Below are 21,971 nucleotides of genomic sequence, written 5' to 3' on the forward strand. Positions count from 1 at the left end.
GGCCTCACCCAGCCTCGGAGCTGACAGAAGCCTCGGGCCAGTGGTGCTCCAAGGGACAGAGGGGAAGGGAGAGCTTACCTCCTCCCTTGGGCAGAATGGAATGGGGAGATGGCTTGGTCCTTAGGAAATAGCCACCTTGCTCAATTCCTGGCCTCCAGGTATGGATCCCAAAGCACTTAGAGCCAAGAAGAGTGACAGAGGGGAAGGAACAAGGGGTCCTGCTTCCCTCAACCGTTCCTTTATCCTACTCCTTCCCTGTCCCTGCCACATGTACACACACACACGTGCACATGTGCGCTCTCAGGCACACATGCGCCCACATACGCGAGCTGCCCCCCCTCTTCTTTCTCAACCTTTTGTTGTATTGTGTGCTTGCTCTGTTCTGGGCGCACCAATACAAGGAACACTCACCCCACCCATGCTTCCATCCTGTCCACCTCCACATCTAACTTCAATCCCTCCTACTGCAGCCTTCCTGAATGAAATACAGAGATAGGCAATTAGGGTCTGAAGGTCCGGGAAGCTTGACCTGAGGCTGCCTCACCGCCAGGCGGACAAGATGACCATGGGACTGGGAGGCAAACCACAACTACGAGGTGGAGGTGACAGCTGCGTGCGGTAGGGGTAGGTGGCTGAGGTTAAGCAGAGAGGGGGAGGATCCCAGAGAATCATCCCCCTACCTGAGTCCCGATAACCCCCTCCCAGAACGACATCATCCCAAGAATTGGCAAGAGACACAGCCAAGGGATAATAAATATAATTGCTATTGCGGAACCCTGCCTAGAGAAGCAGGAACATCCTCCGCTCCCAGACCCCACCTGTCCCCTCCCGCATGCTGAGGGTGAGTTAGATGCTCTGAGATCACCCTGGGGCTGCTGGGAGCCATGGGGGTCGCTGAGGGCAGGCTGCAGTATTCCGGCTACTCAGCCCCAGCCCCTGGGCCAGCCTCCTAGCCCAGGACATCCAGGTAGACAGGAGGCGCCTGGGCAAGGGCTTGCAGCCGGGTGTGCACATCCTTGATGCTGTGGCGTTGTTGGGGCTCCCGCTGCCAGCAGCCTCGCATAATGGCGTAGACCTCCGGTGGGCAGGCACGCGGCCGCTCCAGCTCACGTCCCTGTGTGATGCACTCGATCGCCTGGGGCCACCAGAGGGAGAGAGAAGAGGGCATACTGGGCTGGGGGCAGGAGAGTGAGGCCAGACCCAGCACTGCCTCTGCCTCATTGAAGCTCCCAAGGCAGGTCATACGATATGTCTGGGCCTCATAGCTACTAATAGTCTGAAAGGATGCAGTGAATCCCAAGATTCCTTTCCACTCTGACACTGAGCAGTGGAAGGATTAAAGCTAGAGAGACCCTGGGAGGGTTGGGCTGGGGTAAAATTGTATCTCAAAGGGCTGGCATCAGACCCTAGGAAGACTTGCCAGGTGGGCTAAGGAAGGGGAGGGGCCAAGGCATTTGCCAAATCCATCAGTTTAGTGTTGAGGGCTGCATGGAAGAAGGGAAGGGTTCTCCATCTCTCAGCTCCAGAGGGCAAAAAGAAAACAGATCAGGGCTGCAGATAAAGGCCTTGAAAAGTGGCTGGCTTGCATTTTAAGGTAGAGGGCAACCCCACTTTTTTTCTCTTCTGTAGGTGCCACTCTGCGGGGACCTAGCTGCTCTTAAAAGACAACTGCAGCAGGAAAGATCAAAGTTAAACTCCAGGAAGGACTGCAAGAGCAGCTAAGGGATCCAAAGAAGGAGAGACCGTGGCAGGGAGATGCCTGAAGGGCCTGGAGTCTCTTCCCACCTTCTTCCCTCCCTCGCCATTAGAGGGCTTGGGTATGGGCGGCACTAATTCCATTCCTTCTCTCAGTGCTTGAGAAAATTAAAATCTATAACCCTCTCTCCCACGCCACCAGCCTCCAGGGAGCAGACTGCATTAGGAGGAGATATGGAAACTGACAGCTGCGAGCCAAGGAGGGGGTGGGGGGAGCTGCTCTGGGAGAGGGAACACCTGTGTCCAGCCAGGAGAGCAAGGGGAGGTGTAGGACCGTCCTTCTTACAGTCTAACCTCCAGCCTCCCTGCTGCAGCGTCAGGCCCTCTCGTGCTGTGTTCCTCTTTCCATGACTCTCCCTTCCACCCTGATGATGCCTACTAGGTCTATAAAATGCAGCTAGGGATGGAGGTCTGGGCTCCATTTATAAGTGCTTTGAGGTTCCCCCAGGAGCCAGTTAGAATAGGAGAAGGAAGAATGTGAGAAAAGAACAGGGTTGGGGTGGAGAGAGCAGCGTCAGCAGGATGCTGGGTGGGTGCCCGGCCTGCCGGCAGTGGGATGAGGGGCAAAAGGGGACACAATTTCCTGAAAAAGCGACCCGAAGGGGCGGGGAAAGGGTGGCCGGCAGGGAATGACCCGTGGAGCGGGGCTGACCTCTGTGTTGGAGAGCTGGTACCAGGGTTGCTTGCCGTAGGTGAAGATCTCCCAGAGCACCACGCCGAAGCTCCACACGTCGCTCTCGGTGGTGAACTTGCGGTAGAGGATGCTCTCAGGTGGCATCCAGCGGATAGGCAGCATGGTGCGGCCTCCCACCTGCCGGCGTGCGGGCGCTGCGTCACCTCCTGCGGGCGCCCACCGCGGACAGCCTCTCCTGACGCATGACGCAGACCCGCCCCCAGTCCCGTCATTAAAAATAAATAGAAGTGGCTCTCCCGCCCAGGGCTAAAAGGGAAAAACCGATGGTGCCCGTTTCCCTCCGTGATAGTGGAGACAGACCCTCCTCCACGGGGGGCCGAGGGGGTAGGAGGAGGGTTAAAAACCAGAGCCAGAGAGTCTCAGACACCACACCGCCTGAGGAAGAGGAGGGCGTGCCCAGCAAGGGCAGGCACTGGAGGGGGACTCGGCATTAGCGTGTCTACAGTTTGGATGCTGTGGGAGGGGTCGGGGTGAAAGACTTACGCGGTAATAGTCGGTGCTGTAGATATCCCTGCTCATGCCGAAATCGCCGATCTTGACCACTAGTCCCTGACCCACCAGACAGTTGCGCGTGGCCAGGTCCCGATGCACAAAGTGCAGACCCGCCAGGTACACCATCCCCGCGGCGACCTGGCTAGCCACGGCCAGCAGCTGCCCCAGGCCCAGAGGCCCTGGAGCCACGTCCTCCCCACCAGCCAACAGCTTGGCATCAGGCCCGTGGGACCTTCGAGAAAGAGTGAGGGAGAAGGATAGGCTGGGAGGAGAGAACCCCCAGGAGCCTGAGAGAAGGGAGCCGAGGGAGCTGGGGGGTGGGTGGTGGGGGAAGGGACTCAGGGAATGTAGGAAGGAAAGAACAGGGGAGGCAGCTGTCTGGAGGGACCGGGATGGGGGCCGGCTGGTGTGCCCCACCTCTAGAGCTTCCACTGGTGCCCACACTTTCCACATTAATGCCTTCCTCTCAGGCAGCCCCCTTGAACTCCAAGCCCACTGGAGCTGCCCACTGGCCCCTACCTGAAATCTGGTAGTCCTCGATTCCTGTCTCTCTCACCTTTGCCCTCGGTATCCAGCCTTCCTTCCAAAGGTTTCCAGGATGCCCTCCTCCTCCCCACAGCCATCCCTCTAGACCAGTACCTGATCATTCATCTCCATTCCCCAAATATTCCTTCTTCTGAAGCTGTCTGAGCTGTAGGTTTTGTCAGTACTGCCCTTTCCTACTGGCCAACTTTCTCCTCAACAATTTATTTCTTCACTTATTCCGGGTAACATCTCCAATGTGCCAAGCACCAGAGCTACAGGGGAGGGTAGGATGCAGATAAACAGGTTACAGCAGTGCAGTGTGGTGAGCACCTGCTGGGCACTCAGGGTAGGGATGGAAGAAGTCAGGGAAGGCTTCATGGAAGAAGAGACATCTAAACTGAGACTCAAGCCCTTGGGAAGGGAGGTGGGTAATCCACTTGAAGGGGTCGGGGACAGGGGTGGGTGAAGGGGCTGGGAAGGAGAGCCAGCGTACCAGGCAGAGGTAGAGGCCCAGAGGCGAGTAGAAATAGAAATAGGTCCTTCCTAGGGGAAGTCTTCCAGACTCCTCTAGGAGCTTTCATGTTTCCCTCCTTTGGTTTCCCCGTGCTCTCTCCACTATATAAAGCTGCTTTTCCTCCATCCTGGACCCCAGATGGATCCTGGCTTGCATCCGGTCCCTAGCACAGAGCCCACACCGCATCTGGTGAGTAAGGGGAAGGGCTCCCCTTTGGCCTCCTCTTGACTTGGGTTCCTCTGAACCAATTCACCTCCACATTTAACCTCAGGTCTGCCCTCACCTCCTTCCCTCTCTACATCCTCCATTGGCTCCTCCCCATGCTCAAGATAAGCTCACACTCTGGGGTCTCTCCCAGCTGAATTTTGCAGCCTGGCTACATGAATGACCTGACACTCCCAAAGGGATGTTTGGAGACCAAATCACTACCATCAGCTGTACAAACACACTCATCCAGAACCACAGTCCCCCGTTGTCCCTCTTACTGGTAGGGAAACTGAGGTCAGAGAGGAAATCTACTTGGCAAAGTAGGCTCAGCTAATAAGTCACAGTTGATTCCAAACCCTGACCCTTTCCCTGCCTCACACTGCCCCAACCTCACAGGGGGTCCACCTCATCGGAGTAGGACTCGACGAAGGGAATATGTGACCATCACAGTCAGGGGTTGAGAGCGGGGCTCTGCCTGGGGTCACATCTCCCTGGACCATTTGTTACCTGTGTGCCCTTGAGCAAGTCACTTAACCTCTGTAAGCCTCATCTGAGAAATGGGTACATTTCTTGAAGCTATTAGAATTATCAGTACAAATTAGTTAACATATCAGAGTTGTTCTGTCCAAAGCCAAAGAAACGAATTTTTGGTAACTTTCTTCATATATGCTAGGAGACTATGAAAAATAAGTATACGTTTACATTATTATACAGACATATATGTATAAGCACAGACAGTCATAATTAGAATGAATTATAAAATATATTGCATAGTGCCTGGAGCGTGGAGAGTGCCTGATAAATGCCTGTTATTGCTGTTATCGTAGTTATCAAAACTGCCACCTCCTACAGGCCTGGCTTCTGTGTGCCACACGCAAGTGCACACACACTTTGCAAAGCCCACCCATCCTGAAGATTCAGCTCCTGACGTCTGCTAAGGCAACCTCCCTGACAGTGCCGCTCTGTCCTCCGCACGGACTCTCCTCACATTCACACATTTGCCTCACACTTGCCTTGTGGACAGGGCCTTCCTGCTTCTTCTTGGTGTCCCACCCCCCGCAGTTCAGCAGACAAGCAGGGATGTGCTTGTAGGGAAGGGACGACGGGCCAGGGGCCAGCGCCAGGGCCGGGCCCTCATACCGGAGGAAGCGGTTGAGGTCACCGTGCCGCATGTACTCAAAGACCATGAGCAGCGGGCGGCCCTCGGTGCAGACGCCAAAGAAGCGCACGATGTGCTGGTGCTGCAGCATGGTGAGCAGCTCGGCCTCCCGCTGGAAGTCCTGCCTGGCACTCTCAGACACCTCCTTCAGCGCCTGGATGGCAGGGGCGGGGACAGGCCTGGGTGAGGGCCCAGCCTTGACCTCCCCACGTCCTGGAATGATGGTGCTCTGGGAGGGGGGCCCGGGCCAGCAATATCGCTTGGCCAAGGTCTTACCTTGACGGCCACTAGCATCTTGTCCTGCTCAGGCAGCAGGCTGTGGCACTCAGCTAGGAAGACCTTCCCAAAGGCGCCCTCGCCCAGCTCCCACTTGAGCACGATATCCCGGCGCTTGATGTGATGAACACCTGCGGGGGGCTTGCAGGATCAGACAAGAGCCCCAGTCTTGGGAAGGATGGGACAGGGGCAAGGACAGGACTGTCCAGCAGGGCTGTGCTCTGCACAGGGGGTTCCAGGCAAAGGGGAGGATGGACACTGAAAGTGAGCCTTCACACCTTCACCAAGCCCCATGACATGATGTGGACGGGTGGCAGCGGGGTGGGAGGGAAGGCTTGTTCAGGCCTGGGGTGGGCAAAGGCAATGACACACAGGGGCTTCCACATATGCACACACACATGTACAAACACACACACACACACAGGCTCGCCCGCACCCTTGACCCAGCCCCTCACAGGCATCACTGAAGTACTGTGGGTTCTCAATGATGTGGCCTTGGAGCCCAGAGCTTTTGCCCTCGCTGGGAGACAAGGAGCTGCCACCCAATGTCATGAAATGCAGGGACATGGCCAGTCCATCCTCTGGAGCCAGCACGGTGGGGCCTGGAAGGAGACACGGTAACATGGAGGGGTCACAGCCCAGGCACACGCTCTAGCTCCTGTCATGTTGCAGGGTGCCAGGTGACCCCACCTCATAACTTGCACGGGAGGAACAGAAGAGCTAGGAAGCCAGACAGCAGGCAGGAGGAAGGGGAGGCACTATGGCCATTCTCTGTCTGGCTCCTGTCCAACCCCAGGCCCCGTGGGCCACCAGAGAACTCCCCCACTGCTCCCCCCGCAGAGCCCAGACCTCCCAGATCCACTTAGTGTTTGACTACAATCCAGCCACCAATTAGCAGATGCTACCTCTGAAACCACCCCGGCTCCAGCACCGACACACTCATACTCACGAGCCCCATAGCCTGTCCTCGTATACCCCAAACACACACTCTGTAGAACTCCACGTGTGCACAGGCCCTCACACAGCGGACAGAGTGGGGAAGAGCCAGCAGGAAACAAAGCCAGATGGACGGACTGACAGACAGCCATTCTGCAGCCCCCCAACTCACGGTTGATCCCAAACTTGTTCCTCCGTCCACATTTGTTGAGCACAAGAAACGTCGTAGAAAGGAAGAGGCAGGCAAAAACAGCCAGGCCCACGGCCATGGAGACCTGAGGGTGTGGGGTGGTCAGATTTGGGGGTTGTCTGCACTCTCAGAGCTCCCCCATAGCAAACTGTTTCTCCGTCCTGCATAGATGCCCAGAGCCAGGCCCGCAGACCTGCCTCCTCCTCCCCTGGGTCACGGCTGTGAAGGGGGCTGATTAAGCTCAGGCCAGACTCTACTGATCTCTGTGCTCTGACCAGAACCGACATGCAGAGGAGCCTCTAGCCCGGCCTCCTGATCTAAAGTCCTGGACGAGCTTCCACTTCCCACGCTCACCCCAAAAGGTGTTTCATCCTTCTCCACTGGGTCTCCGGATGTGCTGTTGGTGTCTGTGGGGACACAGGGCAGGAAGGATAGGCTTTGGCACACACGGTGTCTCCTCTACCGACTCCCCACCCTGGCCCCAGCTGACCCCGCAAGGATCAGGTTAACTGTACCCCCTGCCCCAGCCGCAGCTCCAGGGACCAGACAGAACCTGCCCTCCAGCCTGGGCTACTCACCCACCGGCGAGAAGGAGACTGCAGCAGGAGGGAGGAGAGAAAGCGATCAGATGGGGAAAAAAGCAGTGCGTCCCCTTCCCCCTCTGGGACTCATCCCTTCGTGGGTGGGGCTGGGGTGGGGAGGTGGAGCTGCTGGACCTCAAGGGAGAAGATGCACGTGGCCCTTTTCCAGCTGGGCCAGGGATGCCCTGGTGCGTGGCTCTCTCTTCAGCCAGCCCAAGTGAATGGAAGAGCTCAGGGATTCAGGACTCCTGGGGTTTGGGGGAGGCAGGGGCAAAGGAGGACAGCGCAGAGCTGGACACCAGAACCCCAGGCTTCTTTCTGTCCAAGACCAGGCACTCCAACTTCTGAGGTCAGGATCAGAGCAGGAAGTGGGCCAGGCATCCCTGGACACCTGGATCTGTACCCAGGTGGAACCCAGGGATAGGGGGCAGGGTTCAGGGTGGCCCTCACACCGGGGATGGGGTCCTCAGGGTTGAACTCGAAAGGGTTGTCCATGAAGGCGGCCATGACGGAGGCGGCGGCCTGGCCCAAGGGGTTGGTAGCCAGCAGCGTGTAGTTGCCGTTGTTGACGTGGGTGGGCTGGTTGAGGCGCAGGCAGCCGTGTCGCACGGTCTCATTGGCTGCCAGCTCCAGGAACTCGGTGAAGATGAAGCTGGTCTCGTTGAGCACAGAGCCGTTGAAGAGCCAGCGCAGAGAGGGCGTGGGCTGCCCGTCCACCGAGAAGGGGATGCACCAGTGGTGCTGCTCCACGGCCGGCTGCAGATGCACACTGGCGGGGACTGTGGGCCAGAGAGGGGGACAGACAGAGTCCGGGAGCAGCTGCGGGCCTGACCAATCCTAGGTGGGGCTGGGAGTGGACAGCTGGGGGTAGGCCTAAGAGAAACTGGTCAGCAGGCCCTAAGAGGTTCATAAGGAGAGACGTTTTGGAGAAAGCTGACAGTAAACCTGAAATAAATCAGGCAGCAGGTACATAAAACTCAGGCTTAAAGAACTTAAGTGGTGGGTTTAAAGAAAATAAGTAACAGTCCTAGAGAAGTAGGGTACCGGCTTATGGAAATTAGACATGGAGTCTTTTGGATGAGGGATCCAGAAAAATTAAGTGTAATCAAGCCTAAGAAGATCGGGGGCTTCCCTGGTGGCGCAGTGGTTGAGGATCTGCCTGCTAATGCAGGGGACACGGGTTCGAGCCCTGGTCTGGGAGAATCCCACATGCCACGGAGCAACTAGGCCCGTGAGCCACAAGTACTGAGCCTGCGCATCTGGAGCCTGTGCTCCGCAACAAGAGAGGCCGCGATAGTGAGAGGCCCGCGCACCACGATGAAGAGTGGCCCTTGCTTGCCACAACTAGAGAAAGCCCTCGCGCAGAAACGAAGACCCAACACAGCCAAAAATACATAAATATATTTAAAAAAAAAGAAGATCGGGAAGGGGGCCTAAACATCAAACAAATATATATATATATATACAGTTTAAAAACTTTTTGAAAAAAGATATGGGTTTGAAATAGACCCAACCTGAAAGAAACAAAAGCCCCTCAATAATAGAAAAAAAAAAAAAATATATATATATATATATATACATACACACACACAATTGATACTGGAATTCCAGCCAGCACTCATGCAATGGAATACTACTCAGCAGTGAACTGAATGAACTAATAGTTACTCCCATTAACGTGGACGAATCTTACAAAAATAATGTTGAGGGACCTCCCTGGTGGTCCAGTGGTAAAGAATCTGCCTTACAATGCAGGCGACGCAGGTTCAATCCCTGCTCAGGGAGCTAAGATTCCACATGCTGCGGGGCAACTAAGCCCACGCGCCACAACTACTGAGCTCGCGTACCTCAACAAGAGAGCCCGCGTGCCTCAAACTACAGAGCCCAAGCGCTCTGGAGCCTGCGCGTCACAACTAGAGAGAGAAAACCCGCACACATCAACGAAAGATCCCTCATGCCTCAACAAAGATCCCGTTAAGATCCCGCAACTAAGACCCGATGCAGCCAAAAATAAATAATAAATAAATCTTTAAAAAACTAATAATGTTGAGCAGAAGAAACTAGACACAAAATAATACGAGGTATGATTCCATTTATATAATGTACAAGAACAGACAAAACTCAACCATATTGATAGGGAAGCATACGTGTGTAAAATTCTTTTTAAAAGCAAGGAAATGATTATCACAAAAGTCAGGATGGGGTGGAGGAGAAGGATGGGGTTCTGAATGGGGAGAGGAAGAGAGTGTCTTCTGAACTGCCGGTAAGAATAATTACTGTTTAAGGTGTATATGTTTTATGTACATATCTATGTATGTTATGTTTCACAAGAAGAAAAATGTATATAACATAGAAGATTTTAAATAATTTGTGGCAGACCTAGGGAAATTAGGCAGTAAGCCTAAAGGGAAACTTAGATGGGGAATTTCTTCTTTTAAAACTAGGATGTAGGGACTTCCCTGGTGGTCCAGTGGTTGAGAATCCCCCTTCCAAAGCAGAGGTCGCGGGTTCGATCCCTGGTGGGGGAACTAAGATCCCCGCATGCCGAGGGGCAACTAAGCCCGGGCCACAACTAGAAAGAAGCCAGCACGCTGCAATGAAGAGCCCGCCCACCGCAATGAAAGATCCCGCGTGCCGCAACTAAGGCCCAACGCAGCCATAAATAAATAACTTAATTAATTAATTAATTAAAAATTTAAGAAATAAAACTAGGATGTAGGGCAAAAGTTCTAAGGAGGAACGGACATGAAGAAATACAGCAGAGCAGTGAGAACGGGCAGGCAGCTGGTGTTGAGGGCTTCAGGTAGCAAGACTTGGGCAGGGGCCAGAAAGAAATCCATCTCCATCCCTCTGGCCTTGACGAGCCCCCAGGACTTCCCTCAAAGGATCAGGTTTTCATGGGAATCTGGAAACAGCTGGGAGGGAGCAGCTGTGGACACACACATCCCACCCCTTTCCTGCAGCCCCCCACGCTCACATCCTCTTTCCAGGGAAGAAGGAATGGGGGTGGGCGCAGGGGCAGTCATTGGGACTCACAGGAGACGTTGACCTGGACAGAGACTTCAGCCCGGCCCACGTCATTCTCCGCCCAGCACGTCACGTTCTTCCTATTGAGGTCACTGGTGACATTGGCCAGGGTCAGTCCCAAGGACGGCAGACTCCCAGATTGCTGGGTCAGAGAAGAAAGGGGAAGATCAAGAAAAGCTTCAGCTAGCTTCGGATTGGGGGCAGGGTGGCTGGAGCTGATGTCTCTGGGGAGCCCCTCTGGGCCAGATGGAAAAGGGAGGAAGGCCGGGAGGGAGGGGAAGGAAAAAGGTGTGGGAGAGAATATAGCAGAGAACGGCCCTCCTTTAGAGCTTGTTTGCAGATTCTCCTGGATCATTTGCTTAATGATCTGAAAACTCTAGAACACAACCAATAACCTCAAAATAGGCACAAAGTACCCCAAGCCATAAAGCCACCCATCTAAACAGCTAAATGTCACAAATCCCAAGTACTTCATATGCACAACTAATTGGAAAACCAGCTAGGACCTCACCACCTACTCATTCTTGTCTTACACATATTTCTAAGAAACTTAGTCTCAGCCCAAGGAAGATCAGAAACAAAGAGATGGTGCTGGTAACAGGGCAGCAGTTAGAAGCAACGGTAGAATCATGGTGACTACCTTTGGCAGATGGAAAAAGAGAGTGAAGTCAGAGAGAAGCTAAGTGACTTGGTTCTGAATCGTCATCAAAAGACTGAATCCGATTCAGATTCTCTTCCTAAGACACCATGGACGTTATATGGCCTTAAGACAATTCTTAATCTTGCTGAACCAAGATTTTCTTATTTTGTAAGCTGAAGAGGTAAACAAAATGACCTTTTGACATTTTAGAAAGCTATTTTCATAAAATGATGAAAATAGATGAAGTAGTGGACAAATCTGATTTATCTGGAAATTTTGTAAATGTGGAATCCCTTGAATGAATACCACGAAAGGTGAAGTTTCTCTGGGCTTCCACTGGAATATGTGAGTTCAAAGATTCCAGAGGAGCTCTGCAGCCTCTTATGCAAGGCCTGGGTTCCAGCCACCCCAAGGGGAAGCCCTGCCCTAAGCTTCTCTCGGCTGTCCCATCTCCTCCACCTCCCTGGGGTATGGGGTCCCGTGAACTCTTCCCTTGGAGCTGTTCTGCCACCCTTCACACTCCTGAGGGGGACCAGCCTCCCCTCCCCTCCATTTAACCCAGTTAGGCTATGGCTTTTCTATAGGAAGTCTCCAGAAAACAGAAGTGGTAGCAAACATGTAAAGCTCCCAAAGAGAAAAGCAAAAAGCTGCAACTTCCCAAAACAGTTTATCAAAGGTCTCTCCACAGATGGTCATGCCCAGCCTCTTGCTTCTGTCTTGCCCCCTTTTCCATTACTCACTCTTAGTGGCTTTGATCTCTGGGAGAGGAGGAACCACTCAGTGGCTTGTGGTTCCTCCTTCAATATTGTTCCACGGGCCACCAGCAATTCTGGGGTTGACTCCACTCCCAAAGCGAGGGCCTCCAAATTGGACACCACACCGCTGCTTTCACTGACCCAGATCCTTCCAGGGACTGGACCCTCTGTGTCCACCCATGAGGGGCCAGCTTTCTGGGTGGCCACAGCCCAACGTCGGCCCCTGCTGACCTTGTCCATGAGGCCTCCTGAGTCAACTACAGCTACTCTCAGCTGCCCGTCGCCAGCCTGAGGACAAAGGGCAAGACCTGGGAAGATGCCCAAAGACCGATCTGGATAAGAGGCCAGAGAGTGCCCAGAGGCAGGCAGGACATCAGAAGGCCATCATGTCTACCTCCTCAGCTGACAGATAAGAAAACCAAAATGCAGGCAGACTGAGGGATTTTTCCAAAAGTCACTCCAAGAATTAATTAGTGAGAGAGCTGGAACCAGACCTGTGCCTCCTTTATTAATATGCTCATCACACACTCAAGAGGATGTTGCTTCCAGAATCTCTAGAAAATGACCAAAAGGCCCCCAAGAACTGGCCTGGGTGCAGGACCGCAAATATTGTGCCCTGTCCCTGGTTCTCAGTTTCCTTATCTAGAAAGGAGGTGGATGGGAGAGTTGGTCTTTTGGGTTCCCCTGCTCAGCTCCAATGTGTGAGGGCTCTGTGACCCTCTCTCTTGTGGCCAGCACCGTGATCCCAGAGCGGGGACCTAAGTTGTGGTGGATCGGTGGAGCCTGGGGTCCTTGCTGGGCCAGGGCCTGGCCTGAGGGCATGTGCATGCCTGCGGCTGCCCAGCAGCACAAGCCTTAGTCCCAGGGGTCTAAACCATCTCTGTCCATCCCTCACCCTTTATGTGCTTCTTATTTGTTGTCTCTCTTTCCCTGTCTTTGTCTCCTGTGCTCTGTGCAGGCCTCGAATCGGGGGGTGGGGGGGGCACGGGGGCACAGGCGGTGGAAGGCTTCTCACCATCACCGTGGCTGACTCCTCCAGCTCCGTGAAGATCCAGCCAGCCTGCTCCAGGCCCTGCCCCTCCACCTGGCACTGCAGCAACACGTCGTCCCCCACGTCCACGGAGGCATTGGGCATCTGGACCTTCAGTGTGGGCACACCTGGTGGCCCAGGATGCCCGAGGGGCGTTAGAGCTGGGGGCGGGGCTCCTTCTCCCACCCTCCTCAGAGACCCTGTCCCTGCCCCCCAACCTTCAGCTTCCCCCAGCTCTTGCCAATGCCCGTTTCCCAGTCCCTCTTCAGGGCTCACCCCCTGAGCCCTGCCCAGTGCCCTCTCCCCAAGCACGGTGCTCTTTCCCAGCCCCTCACACCACCTCCAGCACGTACCGCAGCTGGTGTTGGACATGAGGGCAAGGGGCCCCTGCCCGGGACACTGCAGCTTCTGTTCCCGCACTCCGCCCAGCCCCTCCTCCTCCCAGCGCTGCAGCCAGAGCAGGGCACAGGTACAGTGCAGGGGGTTCCCCGACAGGACTCTGGTGGGTGTGGGGGACACCAAGAGAGTCAGGGGAAGGGCAGATGTAAAGGAGTACTACAGCAAGAGGGAGTGCAGTTAGACAGCAGGGTGGACTGTCTAGAGGTGAAGGAGTGGGGACACGGGAGAAGTTCCTCTCATGGACCCCCCCTATAGAATAGAATGTCGAAAGTCAAAGATAGCCAGCTGTGGGCTACATGGAATTCCCTCACCTGGGCTCCCCAGGGTGACAAGCCAGGTGAGGGCTCCAAGTAGGGTGACAAGAAGAGAAGGGCACAGCCTTCTGGGGTGACCCAGAGGCCTTAGGCGCCCACCAAACAAACATGGACCACTGCCGTCCCACCCATCCCATGAACACTGTGGGCGGATATGCCGGTGTGCACAGGCCCCGAGAATCATGCCAGCCCCCAGCCCCCCAAGCACACACGCAATCAGTTGTCCAGGCCAGCTCTCTACCCCCCACCCCAAATGTGCCCAGGGCAATCACCACCGCAATGGTGGGCCTGCTGCTCCTGCTTCGATGGGGGGGTTCACAACATGCATATGGACAGCCAAACACGCGGCCCCAGAGAGAACACCCCACCACCAAAGTTCCACACAGACACAGCGACACATAACTTCACACAGAGGTTCAAGTGCCCGAGCGCACACGCACACACACACACACTTGCCGCTCTTTGACCCTGGAAGTCCCCACACTCACAGTTCCTGTAGGGAGAGGCCCTGGACGGTTTTCCAGGAGAGAGACTCCAGAGCATTGAAGGACAGATCCCTGCGGGAGTTGAGACAGAGCAGACAGACCCTGTGAGCGAGCGACCTCGCTCTGACCCAGTGTGAGGGAGGGGAGGAGCCAGGAGGAAGCTGACATCTGGCTCCCCCGACCCCAGCCCTGGCAACTACAACTAGCCCACGAGTCACTGGAGAGGGGGGACCGGTTGGGCTCTCTGAGTCCTGCTCTTCTCCCTGGGACAACAAGGGTTAACCGCACTGAACCCCCTCCCCAGACCCCAGGGAGGCGGGGTGGTCTGAGGGAACAGCCGCTACCCCTCCCCAAGCCTTGGCCCCAGCTGGCAAAGTGCTGAGGCCCCAGCTGGGGGCAGGGGCTCCATCTGTGCTGCCTGCCCACAGAGCCCAGGACAGGGCCAGAGGAGGAGGGGGATCACGGGGCCTCCACACTCCCTTGCCGCCTGCCGGACGCAGTGGTGAGGATCTCAGAGTCCTTCCCCGGCTTCCCTCCCCACTCCTCCTTCCTTCCCCTCCTCAGGGACTAAGGAAAGCTGGCTGCAAGGGACCCCAGGCCCCCAGCCCCCTTGCTGTAGAGATAGAGAAAGGGAGTTGGGTGAGGAGCCAGCTCCAGAACTCTGCACCCTGCACCAGGCTGCCACTCCGGGGACCCTCTGCCTCTGAGGGGCCTGCCCTGACCCCTCCCCTTGCCTAGCTGTCTTTCAGTTTGTGGAGGCTGAGATGGAGGGTAGCCGCCACAGGGGGATCACAAAGCCTACCCGCTTTAGCGCCAGACAGAGCTGAGTGTGCCTCTGTCCTGCCACTTACAGCTGTGTGACCTCAGCCCAGAAACTGAACATGTCCGATTCTCAGAATTCTCATCTATAAAATGGAGGTGACACTACCTTTCTCACCAGGTTGATTGTGAAGATTCACTGACCTAAGTATCGTGAGTACGCTTTTTTTTTTTTTTTTTTTGCGGTACGCGGGCCTCTCACTGCTGTGGCCTCTCCCGTTGCGGAGCACAGGCTCTGGACACGCAGGCTCAGCGGCCATGGCTCACGGGCCCAGCCGCTCTGCGGCATGTGGGATCCTCCTGGACCGGGGCACGAACCCGTGTCCCCTGCATCGGCAGGCGGACTCTCAACCACTGCGCCACCAGGGAAGCCCAAGTACACATTTTTAACTGAAGCCCTAGTACACAGTCAGTGAGGGTAACATCACCTCATTTTGTCATCGTTGTTGCTAAATCATGGACACACAGAGAGTTTAGAGTACCCAGCACAGCTCTGAATGGCAGGCTCCCACCACACTTCCCATCTCTCCACCTGCCGGTGGTGAGAGGAGGAGCTGAACTCCTACCCTCAGAGGGGCTGCCAGGGACTCCAAGGGTCTCTCCTTTGGAGGTGTCTCCTGCCCACCCCTGCCCCTCCCCCTCCTCTACGGAAAGGGTGGCTGTGACTCCCAGGGGAGTACACCCAGTGGCAGATCTGATCCCCCAGCTCCCAGGCTATCCCAGGGGCCAGGGAGCAGGTGGGAGATAGAGTCCCGGCCAGAACCCGGGGCCCTGTTCCCACTCCTTGCTCCCTTTGGACTGGTGTGTATCTGAGCCCTGGGAAGAAAACGGAGGCAGGCACCTATGAGAAGTGTCCCTGTAGCATGAAGCATGGAAGTGAGACAGCAAGGAGGGCCTTCCAGCGGGCAGGGGTGGGAGCTGAGGGCACCGCCGTCCCTGAAGTGCATGAGAAGAAGGCCCCGGGAGAACGGGCGGAACGACTTCCCTGACCAGGCTGGGGCCTTCCTCAGAACAGTTCCCTGGGGAGGGCCAAGCCCATTAGCCGCCCAAGCCTAGGTGTCTTCTCACCCCCCCTGCCCAGCCCTGGCCACTCACAGGCGACGGAGACGAGGAGTGAAATGGAAGGCATCTGGCGCCACGAAACGGAGACCACTCTTCACGATGGTGCTGGGGAGGGTGCAGCAGGATCAACACCGAGGGTCGTAGCCCCCCTGGTCACACTCTCTGCCCATGCCAGCCCTCCGGTCCCCCGTGCTGAGCCCTGGACCCCTCCCCACCCTCCTCAAAGTTTTCTCAGCCACCCTGGACCCCTGAGACCACTGAGCTCACTGAGCGGCCAGCCCCTCCGTCCTGAGCATCTCAGGTCCTCCCACGCCCCTCCCAGGCCCCTTGAGCCCTCCCTGACCCTCTGGTCCCCCAGGCCCTGTGTGGAGCCCCTCACAGGTTTCTCAGCTCCCCCAGGCCCCTCAGGTCACTGAGCTTCAGCTGCCACAGATGCGGCTGGTTCTCGATGTAGCTGTGGGGAGAGGGGATGGGAGTCACAGGGGCCCAGGCCCACACTCGAGTTCCCACACCCACCCACCTCCCTCCCTCCCAATCACATGCGCGTGTGCACACATGCACCCAGTCACACAAAAACCTGTTTACACGCGTACACATGCACAGGCATGCCCACACACGTGCATCCTCATATGCACGGAGACCCACCACCTCACACAGCCACACCGTCCCATGCATGCATCCTCACACCACCACACATGCACACTCTCACACACTCAAGCATGCACACACACAGATGTGTAAACATAAGCACAGAGACACATCTCCTCACACACGTCCACACATGCATGCATGAACCCACAGGTGTGCCCGTGTGCATGCTCACGCTCTCCCATGGGGACAAACATAGCTGCGTAACTCTCCTGCGCGCACACACACACGTGAGAATGTGTGGGCACACTCACACTCACAAATACACACAAGTCCATTTGCAGCTTGGCGCTCTGCTTTTAAACACAGAGCCTCTCCTGCACACGCTCAGCAGTAGGGGGTCGCGCTGAAACGCTTGCTTCCACAAAGGGCCCGTGCTCATCCCTGCCACTGCCCCACCCAGCACCAAGGGAGCCCTGTGGCCATGTAAATATGTGCTCCCAAACACACCGCTCAGGGCCACCGCCTGGGCTCACCCACACTGCTGTGCACGCGCACAGGGGCAGACACACACACACACCCCCCACCCTCTCCCCCTCAAAGCTGGTCCCTCCCCACACTCAAGAAGCAACCCCTCCATCGCCCCCGCCATCTTTCAGCAAAGCGAGCGACAGGCATAGAGGCTGTCAGTCAGAGACCCCTTGAGCCCCTCCCTGCCCCAGGAGGGACCCAGGGAAGAGGAGAGGGGCAATGAGAGGACGGAGTCAGAGTTGGGGACAGTGGAGAGGCAACGAGTGGCTGTGTTTCACAGTGACAAGGCAATGGGAAGGCTGAGGGTCGGGAGCAGGGTGCAGAAAAACAAAGAGAGAGCGAAACAGGGACACCTAGGAGGAAGGGACTGACAGGAGGAGACAGGCAGCGAGACAGAGACAGAGACAGACAAGGAGAGAGACAGATAAGAAAATGGAGACAGAGGGACAGATAGATAAGCACAGAGAGCCAGAGAAAGCAAGATGGGAAGAGAAAGACAGAAGTAAAAGCAGGCGTGCAGGGCTGGGGGATTTCTGACACCGCAGGCCCTGTCCAGCTTCTGGATCTAGCACGCCAGGGAGTTCCTGAGAAGTCAGCTGCCCTGCAGCGGCACGTCAGGCCTGCCCCCACCACACACACCGGGGCCCCTGACTCACTGCCTGTTCTCAGAACTCTCCCCCTCTACCCTGTACTTTCCTCAATTGTGGGAACCGGGACCAGCCTGAATGACCCCTCCCCGCCAGCCCTTCCCAGACTTGGCCCCTGCAGGACAGCCAAGCATCAGGTCCTCAGTCCCCTGAGGTCTAGGGAGTGAAACTCCAGTGACTCTGAGAGAGTAGGTCCCTGTCCTGCCAACCCCCCACCAGCCCCTGCCCAAAGGACCTAGAGCTATAGGGAGCCCCGGAGGGGGTGAGAACGTAGTGTGGCTGGGTGTGTGCAAACTGTCAGGCAGCGTGCTCAAAGCTGCCTCATTCGTTTGGATTCATAATCAATCTGTCTATTCGAGTCCATTATCTCCTCCTTAGCTCTGCGGGTGAGGGAGGAGGAGGGGACCTTGCAGGCGGAGGCAGGGGTTAGACTGCCCCCCCCCCACCCGGAGGGACAGCTCAGCTCACCACCCTGCATGCCTCCCACCCCCCCAGCCCCAACCTGTCCACACTTCCACCCCCTCCCCCAGCTGTACCTACTAGGGGCTTGGAAGGGAATCAGGAAAAGAGAGGGCTGATGGGGAACATTCAGGAGCCTGGGCCCTGCTTTGAAGGCCCAGAGTGATGAATGGACGGGACTGGGGGTGACAGTCTGGACCTCAGGCCCCCTCCCATCATGCAGAAACCTAGGTCCAGACCAAGACAAGGCCATCTTGCCTCCTCATCTCCCTAGGGCCATTAGGGAGAGAGATCAAGTACCTTCCTGTTAATTACCACAAGATACCCAAGTAACTCAGTGCCAATTATCGCAGGCTGCTCAAGTCACTTCCAGACATCGATGGCCCCTGCCTCAGATACCTTCCAGCCTGTCATACATGAGGCCAGGGCTCCTTGCCCATTCGCTAACCCCAGGCCACAGGAGGAGAATATTCTAGCAGTTCCTTTCTTCTTCTAGAAGTCTTGCTGGCCCCGCCAGCCACATAGAATACTCGAGTATTTTCCAGCCACCACCATGCGATGCTTGAGTACCTCTAGGCCAGTAAGTACAGAATACTCCCATAGGTTTCACCCACTGCTAAAAAGTACTTGAGTATTTTGTAACCAATTACTGCAGGATGTCAGACTACTGCAAATGCTGGAGATTCCTCTTAGTTTCCGGTCCCGAAGGGAGGAGAGTCTCTCAGCAAGGCCCCTGACTCCCTGCCCAAAGTAGGGAGACAAGGATGGTGAGGGAGATGGGGTGGGGAGAGGGAAGCCAGGTGGGGTTCTCATTTCCCACGTCCAAATCAAGAGGTGGTGTGGACAAGAGATGGTGGAAGTGGGAAGAAGAGAGCGGAACCAAGCTATGGCTCCTCAGCACCTCCCACCTATTCCAGTTCAATTCCCAATTCCAGAGAGAACTGGTGTTGCCTGGTCATGACTAGGAAAGGGGAGGGGGCTGATTTCTCCCTGGAAAAGGAAAATGGTGAGGATGCCAAACTGGTGTGGGGGGGGATGTCTCTGCGGATAACCAGCCCCTGCATAGGGCAGAGGGTGGACTCCTGGCTGAGCTCCAGAAAGCGGTTTCTAGAAGGCTGGGCTCTCTCAGGTCTGGTCCACAGAGAGCCCCCTTTCCTCTCCTCGAAGCTGGCACCGCAGCTGCCCTGAGCCCAACTTCCAGGCAGTAAGTGCGGAGGCTGCCAGGGCAGCGGAGGAAAGCCGAGGCACAGCCGCGGGCTGCACGGTATCAGCCTCCCGCCGCGCCCGCCCCTCCTGATCCAGCAAGCAAGCGGCAAGCCAGTGCCCACGGGGCACTGCTATGCCCGCCTGTCCCTGCGCCCCCTCGCCCGTCAGACACTCACAGCTCCGTCAGGTTCTCGGCGCCTGGCAGGTGGCGGAGGCTATCCAGGGCCCCAGGCCGGGTGCAGCGCAGCCCCGAAGGGCCGTGGGGGCAGCAGACATCGGGGCAGGGTGCAGCGCCCGCAGATGCCAGCATCAGCCAGGCCAGCAGGCTGCCCGGCCCCGTAGCCCGGCGGTGCCCGCTGAGTTGCCCGCGCCGTCCGCCTCGCAGCATCGCGGCGGCGCCCGCCTCGCCCCGGCCAGGCCGCCGTCTGTGCGCTTCCAGCAGCGGCTGCCTGGCTTCCCGCGACATGTGCGCTGGGCAGTGTTAAAGACCCAGCCGCCAGGAAAGGGCGGAGCCAGCGGCCCCCGCCCGGCCTCGCTCCGCCCCCTCTGACTCCAACCCCTCCCCCTCCTATTCTAAGTCCCCAACTCTGCCCCCACCCTGGCAGCCTACTCCCCCAAGATCCCCCCAGCTCCAGGAGACGCGGAAGGGCAGCCGCAGAACTCCTCGGAGGTGTCTGCTGGAAGTAGGGGAACTGGGAAGTTAATACATTATTTCTCCCAGCCTAAAGAAGCTGTATTTAGGTGGGAGGGGAGATGACTGAGCTTAGGGAAAGCTTACCGTCCAGGTCATCCTAGCCAGCCCCCGGCCTCAGATCTCACTCCGCACGGGGCGCGTGCCTGAGGGACTGTGCATGTCACTTGGGATAAATTAGGTGAAACACTCTCTAAAGCCTAGAAAGAAATGGGAAGGGATCCCCAAATGACCAAACGCAGGACCTGGGGAAGGAAAACAGAAGAGACAGAAAAGGAAGGTGTCGCCCCAAAACAGCAGGAGAATGGAGACCCGGGAGCGGAGACGCCGATTTCCAGGAGAGGCCACAGGGTGGCGCTGGAAGCCCGCGCGCAAAGGTGTGAGCTCCTCCGAGGTTGGGTGGGTGGGGGCGCAGTCTGCAGCCCCCACTGCGCGGCGCCTGGTGACCCAGCGTCAGCCACTGACCCGGGCCAGCCGGCACTGGCCCCCAGGCTGGGCAGAGCCAAGCTGGGCTGGGCTGGCATCGATCGCCGTTCTGACAAGAGCATCGATTTCTGCGCGGAGAAATTAATAGCTCTCTTAGCTCCTCGGACGCGGGAGCCGCCCGCGGGCGGAGCTGGGGACCCGTCGGTCCAAGGAGGCCGCGAACCCGGAAAGCCCCGGGTCCCCAGCAGCAGTCAGAGGGCAGGCCCCAGCCCCTTCACCCCGCGGGCCTCAAGCCGGGGAAAGGGGAAGGAAGAGGGGTTCTGGAGGAGGGACTTCTGGAGAAGGGTAGGGCAGACAAGGGCCCAAGGAACCCGCAAAGGAAGCCCTCCGAGAGGAGAGTTTTCTCCACCAGGGCCCCAGCACAGACTGTCCCCCAATTTCCCGAGACAGAGACAGACCGACCGACCAAGTAGCCTGAATTCAGGAAGGTGACCAGCCAGAAGCGGGGCCCCACGGGGTCATTGCCCTCTCCACGAGGATTTTGGTTGGAACCAAGGGGCTTAACTAGGACAGAGCCTTGCGCCCGAAAGCAGAAGTGACAGGCTCCTAAGGAGGTTGCCAGGGGCTCAAAGAGGCGAAGGACTTGACTATTCCGGAGACAGGTCGCATTCCCGCCGGGTTTCAAGCTCACCGGGTCGCTGCTGCCAGCAGTTACCCCGCAGGTGTCAAGGCAGCAGGTGGCCGAACTTAGAACCACCCCTCCCCGAGGGGCCCGGTCGCTCGCCGCCGCTCGGCCGGCAGTGCAGCCCCAATTGGGAGAAGTCCGCAGGGGCGAGGGAGGGGGGACCCACCTCAGCCGTAGCGGGGCTGGGGGGAGCTCTGTTCTTGGCCCACCATCCCCCTGTATTTTGGCCTTATTTCCCCAACAGACCTGTCCACCCCTGAGTTGTCAGGCTAAATATTTTGGCTTGGCGGGAGGGGCGGAGAGAACCGAGAGGTCCCGGCAAACCAATCCGTTCGGTGTGGGGCGGGGAGGCGGGAGCTGGGCGCGGCCCCTGCGTGCCACCCAGGGAGATACCGCGGCAGCGCAGCCAGCTGGTGCTGGGGAGCCGAGCGCGCCCGGAGGGATCCGGGGAGACTGTCCCCGGCGAGTCCCGCGCTCCCCGGGGCCACCCCCCGCCCCCCGGGCTTCTGCTCCGCCCTCGGGGTTGACCGGCCTCTTGCGCTGCCTTTTGCTCCGCACCCTGTGTGACTTTCTTTCCCTGGAAGCCTCTCTGAGTCTCTTCCCGTTGCTGTCTGCATCTCTGTCCTCATCTCTCTGTCTCTGTTTTCACGCTGAGTCTCTGGCTCCAGCGGCCTGTCACCGTCTGTGTCTCTGTGGCTCTCATGACTTTTTTTCTGTCTCCTGCCATCTCTGTGTGGGATTCTTTGTCACTCTGCCCCTTCCCTTCCCCTTCCCTCTGAAGCTTGCATCTCTGTGTCCCTTCGGGCCTGTCAGGTCCTTCTCCTCCCCGGAGCCATCTGGAGAAGAGCCAGGACTGGGCACAAGGCAGGACTAAGACA

General features: G+C 57.2%; 1 protein-coding gene across 2 annotated transcripts; it reads right to left on the bottom strand.

Annotated features, from left to right (window-relative positions):
- Positions 1–949: 949 nt before the first annotated feature.
- NTRK1 (neurotrophic receptor tyrosine kinase 1) lies at positions 950–19,757 on the bottom strand (the record flags this gene model as incomplete). Of its 2 annotated transcripts, XM_082833209.1 has the most annotated exons (17): positions 950–1,135; positions 2,408–2,566; positions 2,933–3,173; positions 5,328–5,500; positions 5,623–5,753; positions 6,078–6,224; positions 6,731–6,833; positions 7,103–7,155; positions 7,327–7,344; positions 7,782–8,108; positions 10,366–10,498; positions 12,767–12,909; positions 13,135–13,280; positions 13,983–14,051; positions 15,894–15,965; positions 16,240–16,314; positions 19,468–19,757. In XM_082833209.1, 17 exons carry the CDS (start codon positions 19,755–19,757, stop codon positions 950–952), a joined length of 2,466 nt encoding a protein of 821 aa, XP_082689335.1. The 2 variants fall into 2 exon arrangements, with proteins under 2 accessions (XP_082689335.1, XP_082689336.1); XM_082833210.1 differs by lacking the exon at positions 7,327–7,344 and having other exon boundaries at positions 19,468–19,679.
- Positions 19,758–21,971: the final 2,214 nt, after the last annotated feature.

This window comes from Leucopleurus acutus (assembly GCF_964270905.1).
Source record: "Leucopleurus acutus genome assembly, chromosome: 2".
Classification (NCBI taxonomy): domain Eukaryota; kingdom Metazoa; phylum Chordata; class Mammalia; order Artiodactyla; family Delphinidae; genus Leucopleurus; species Leucopleurus acutus.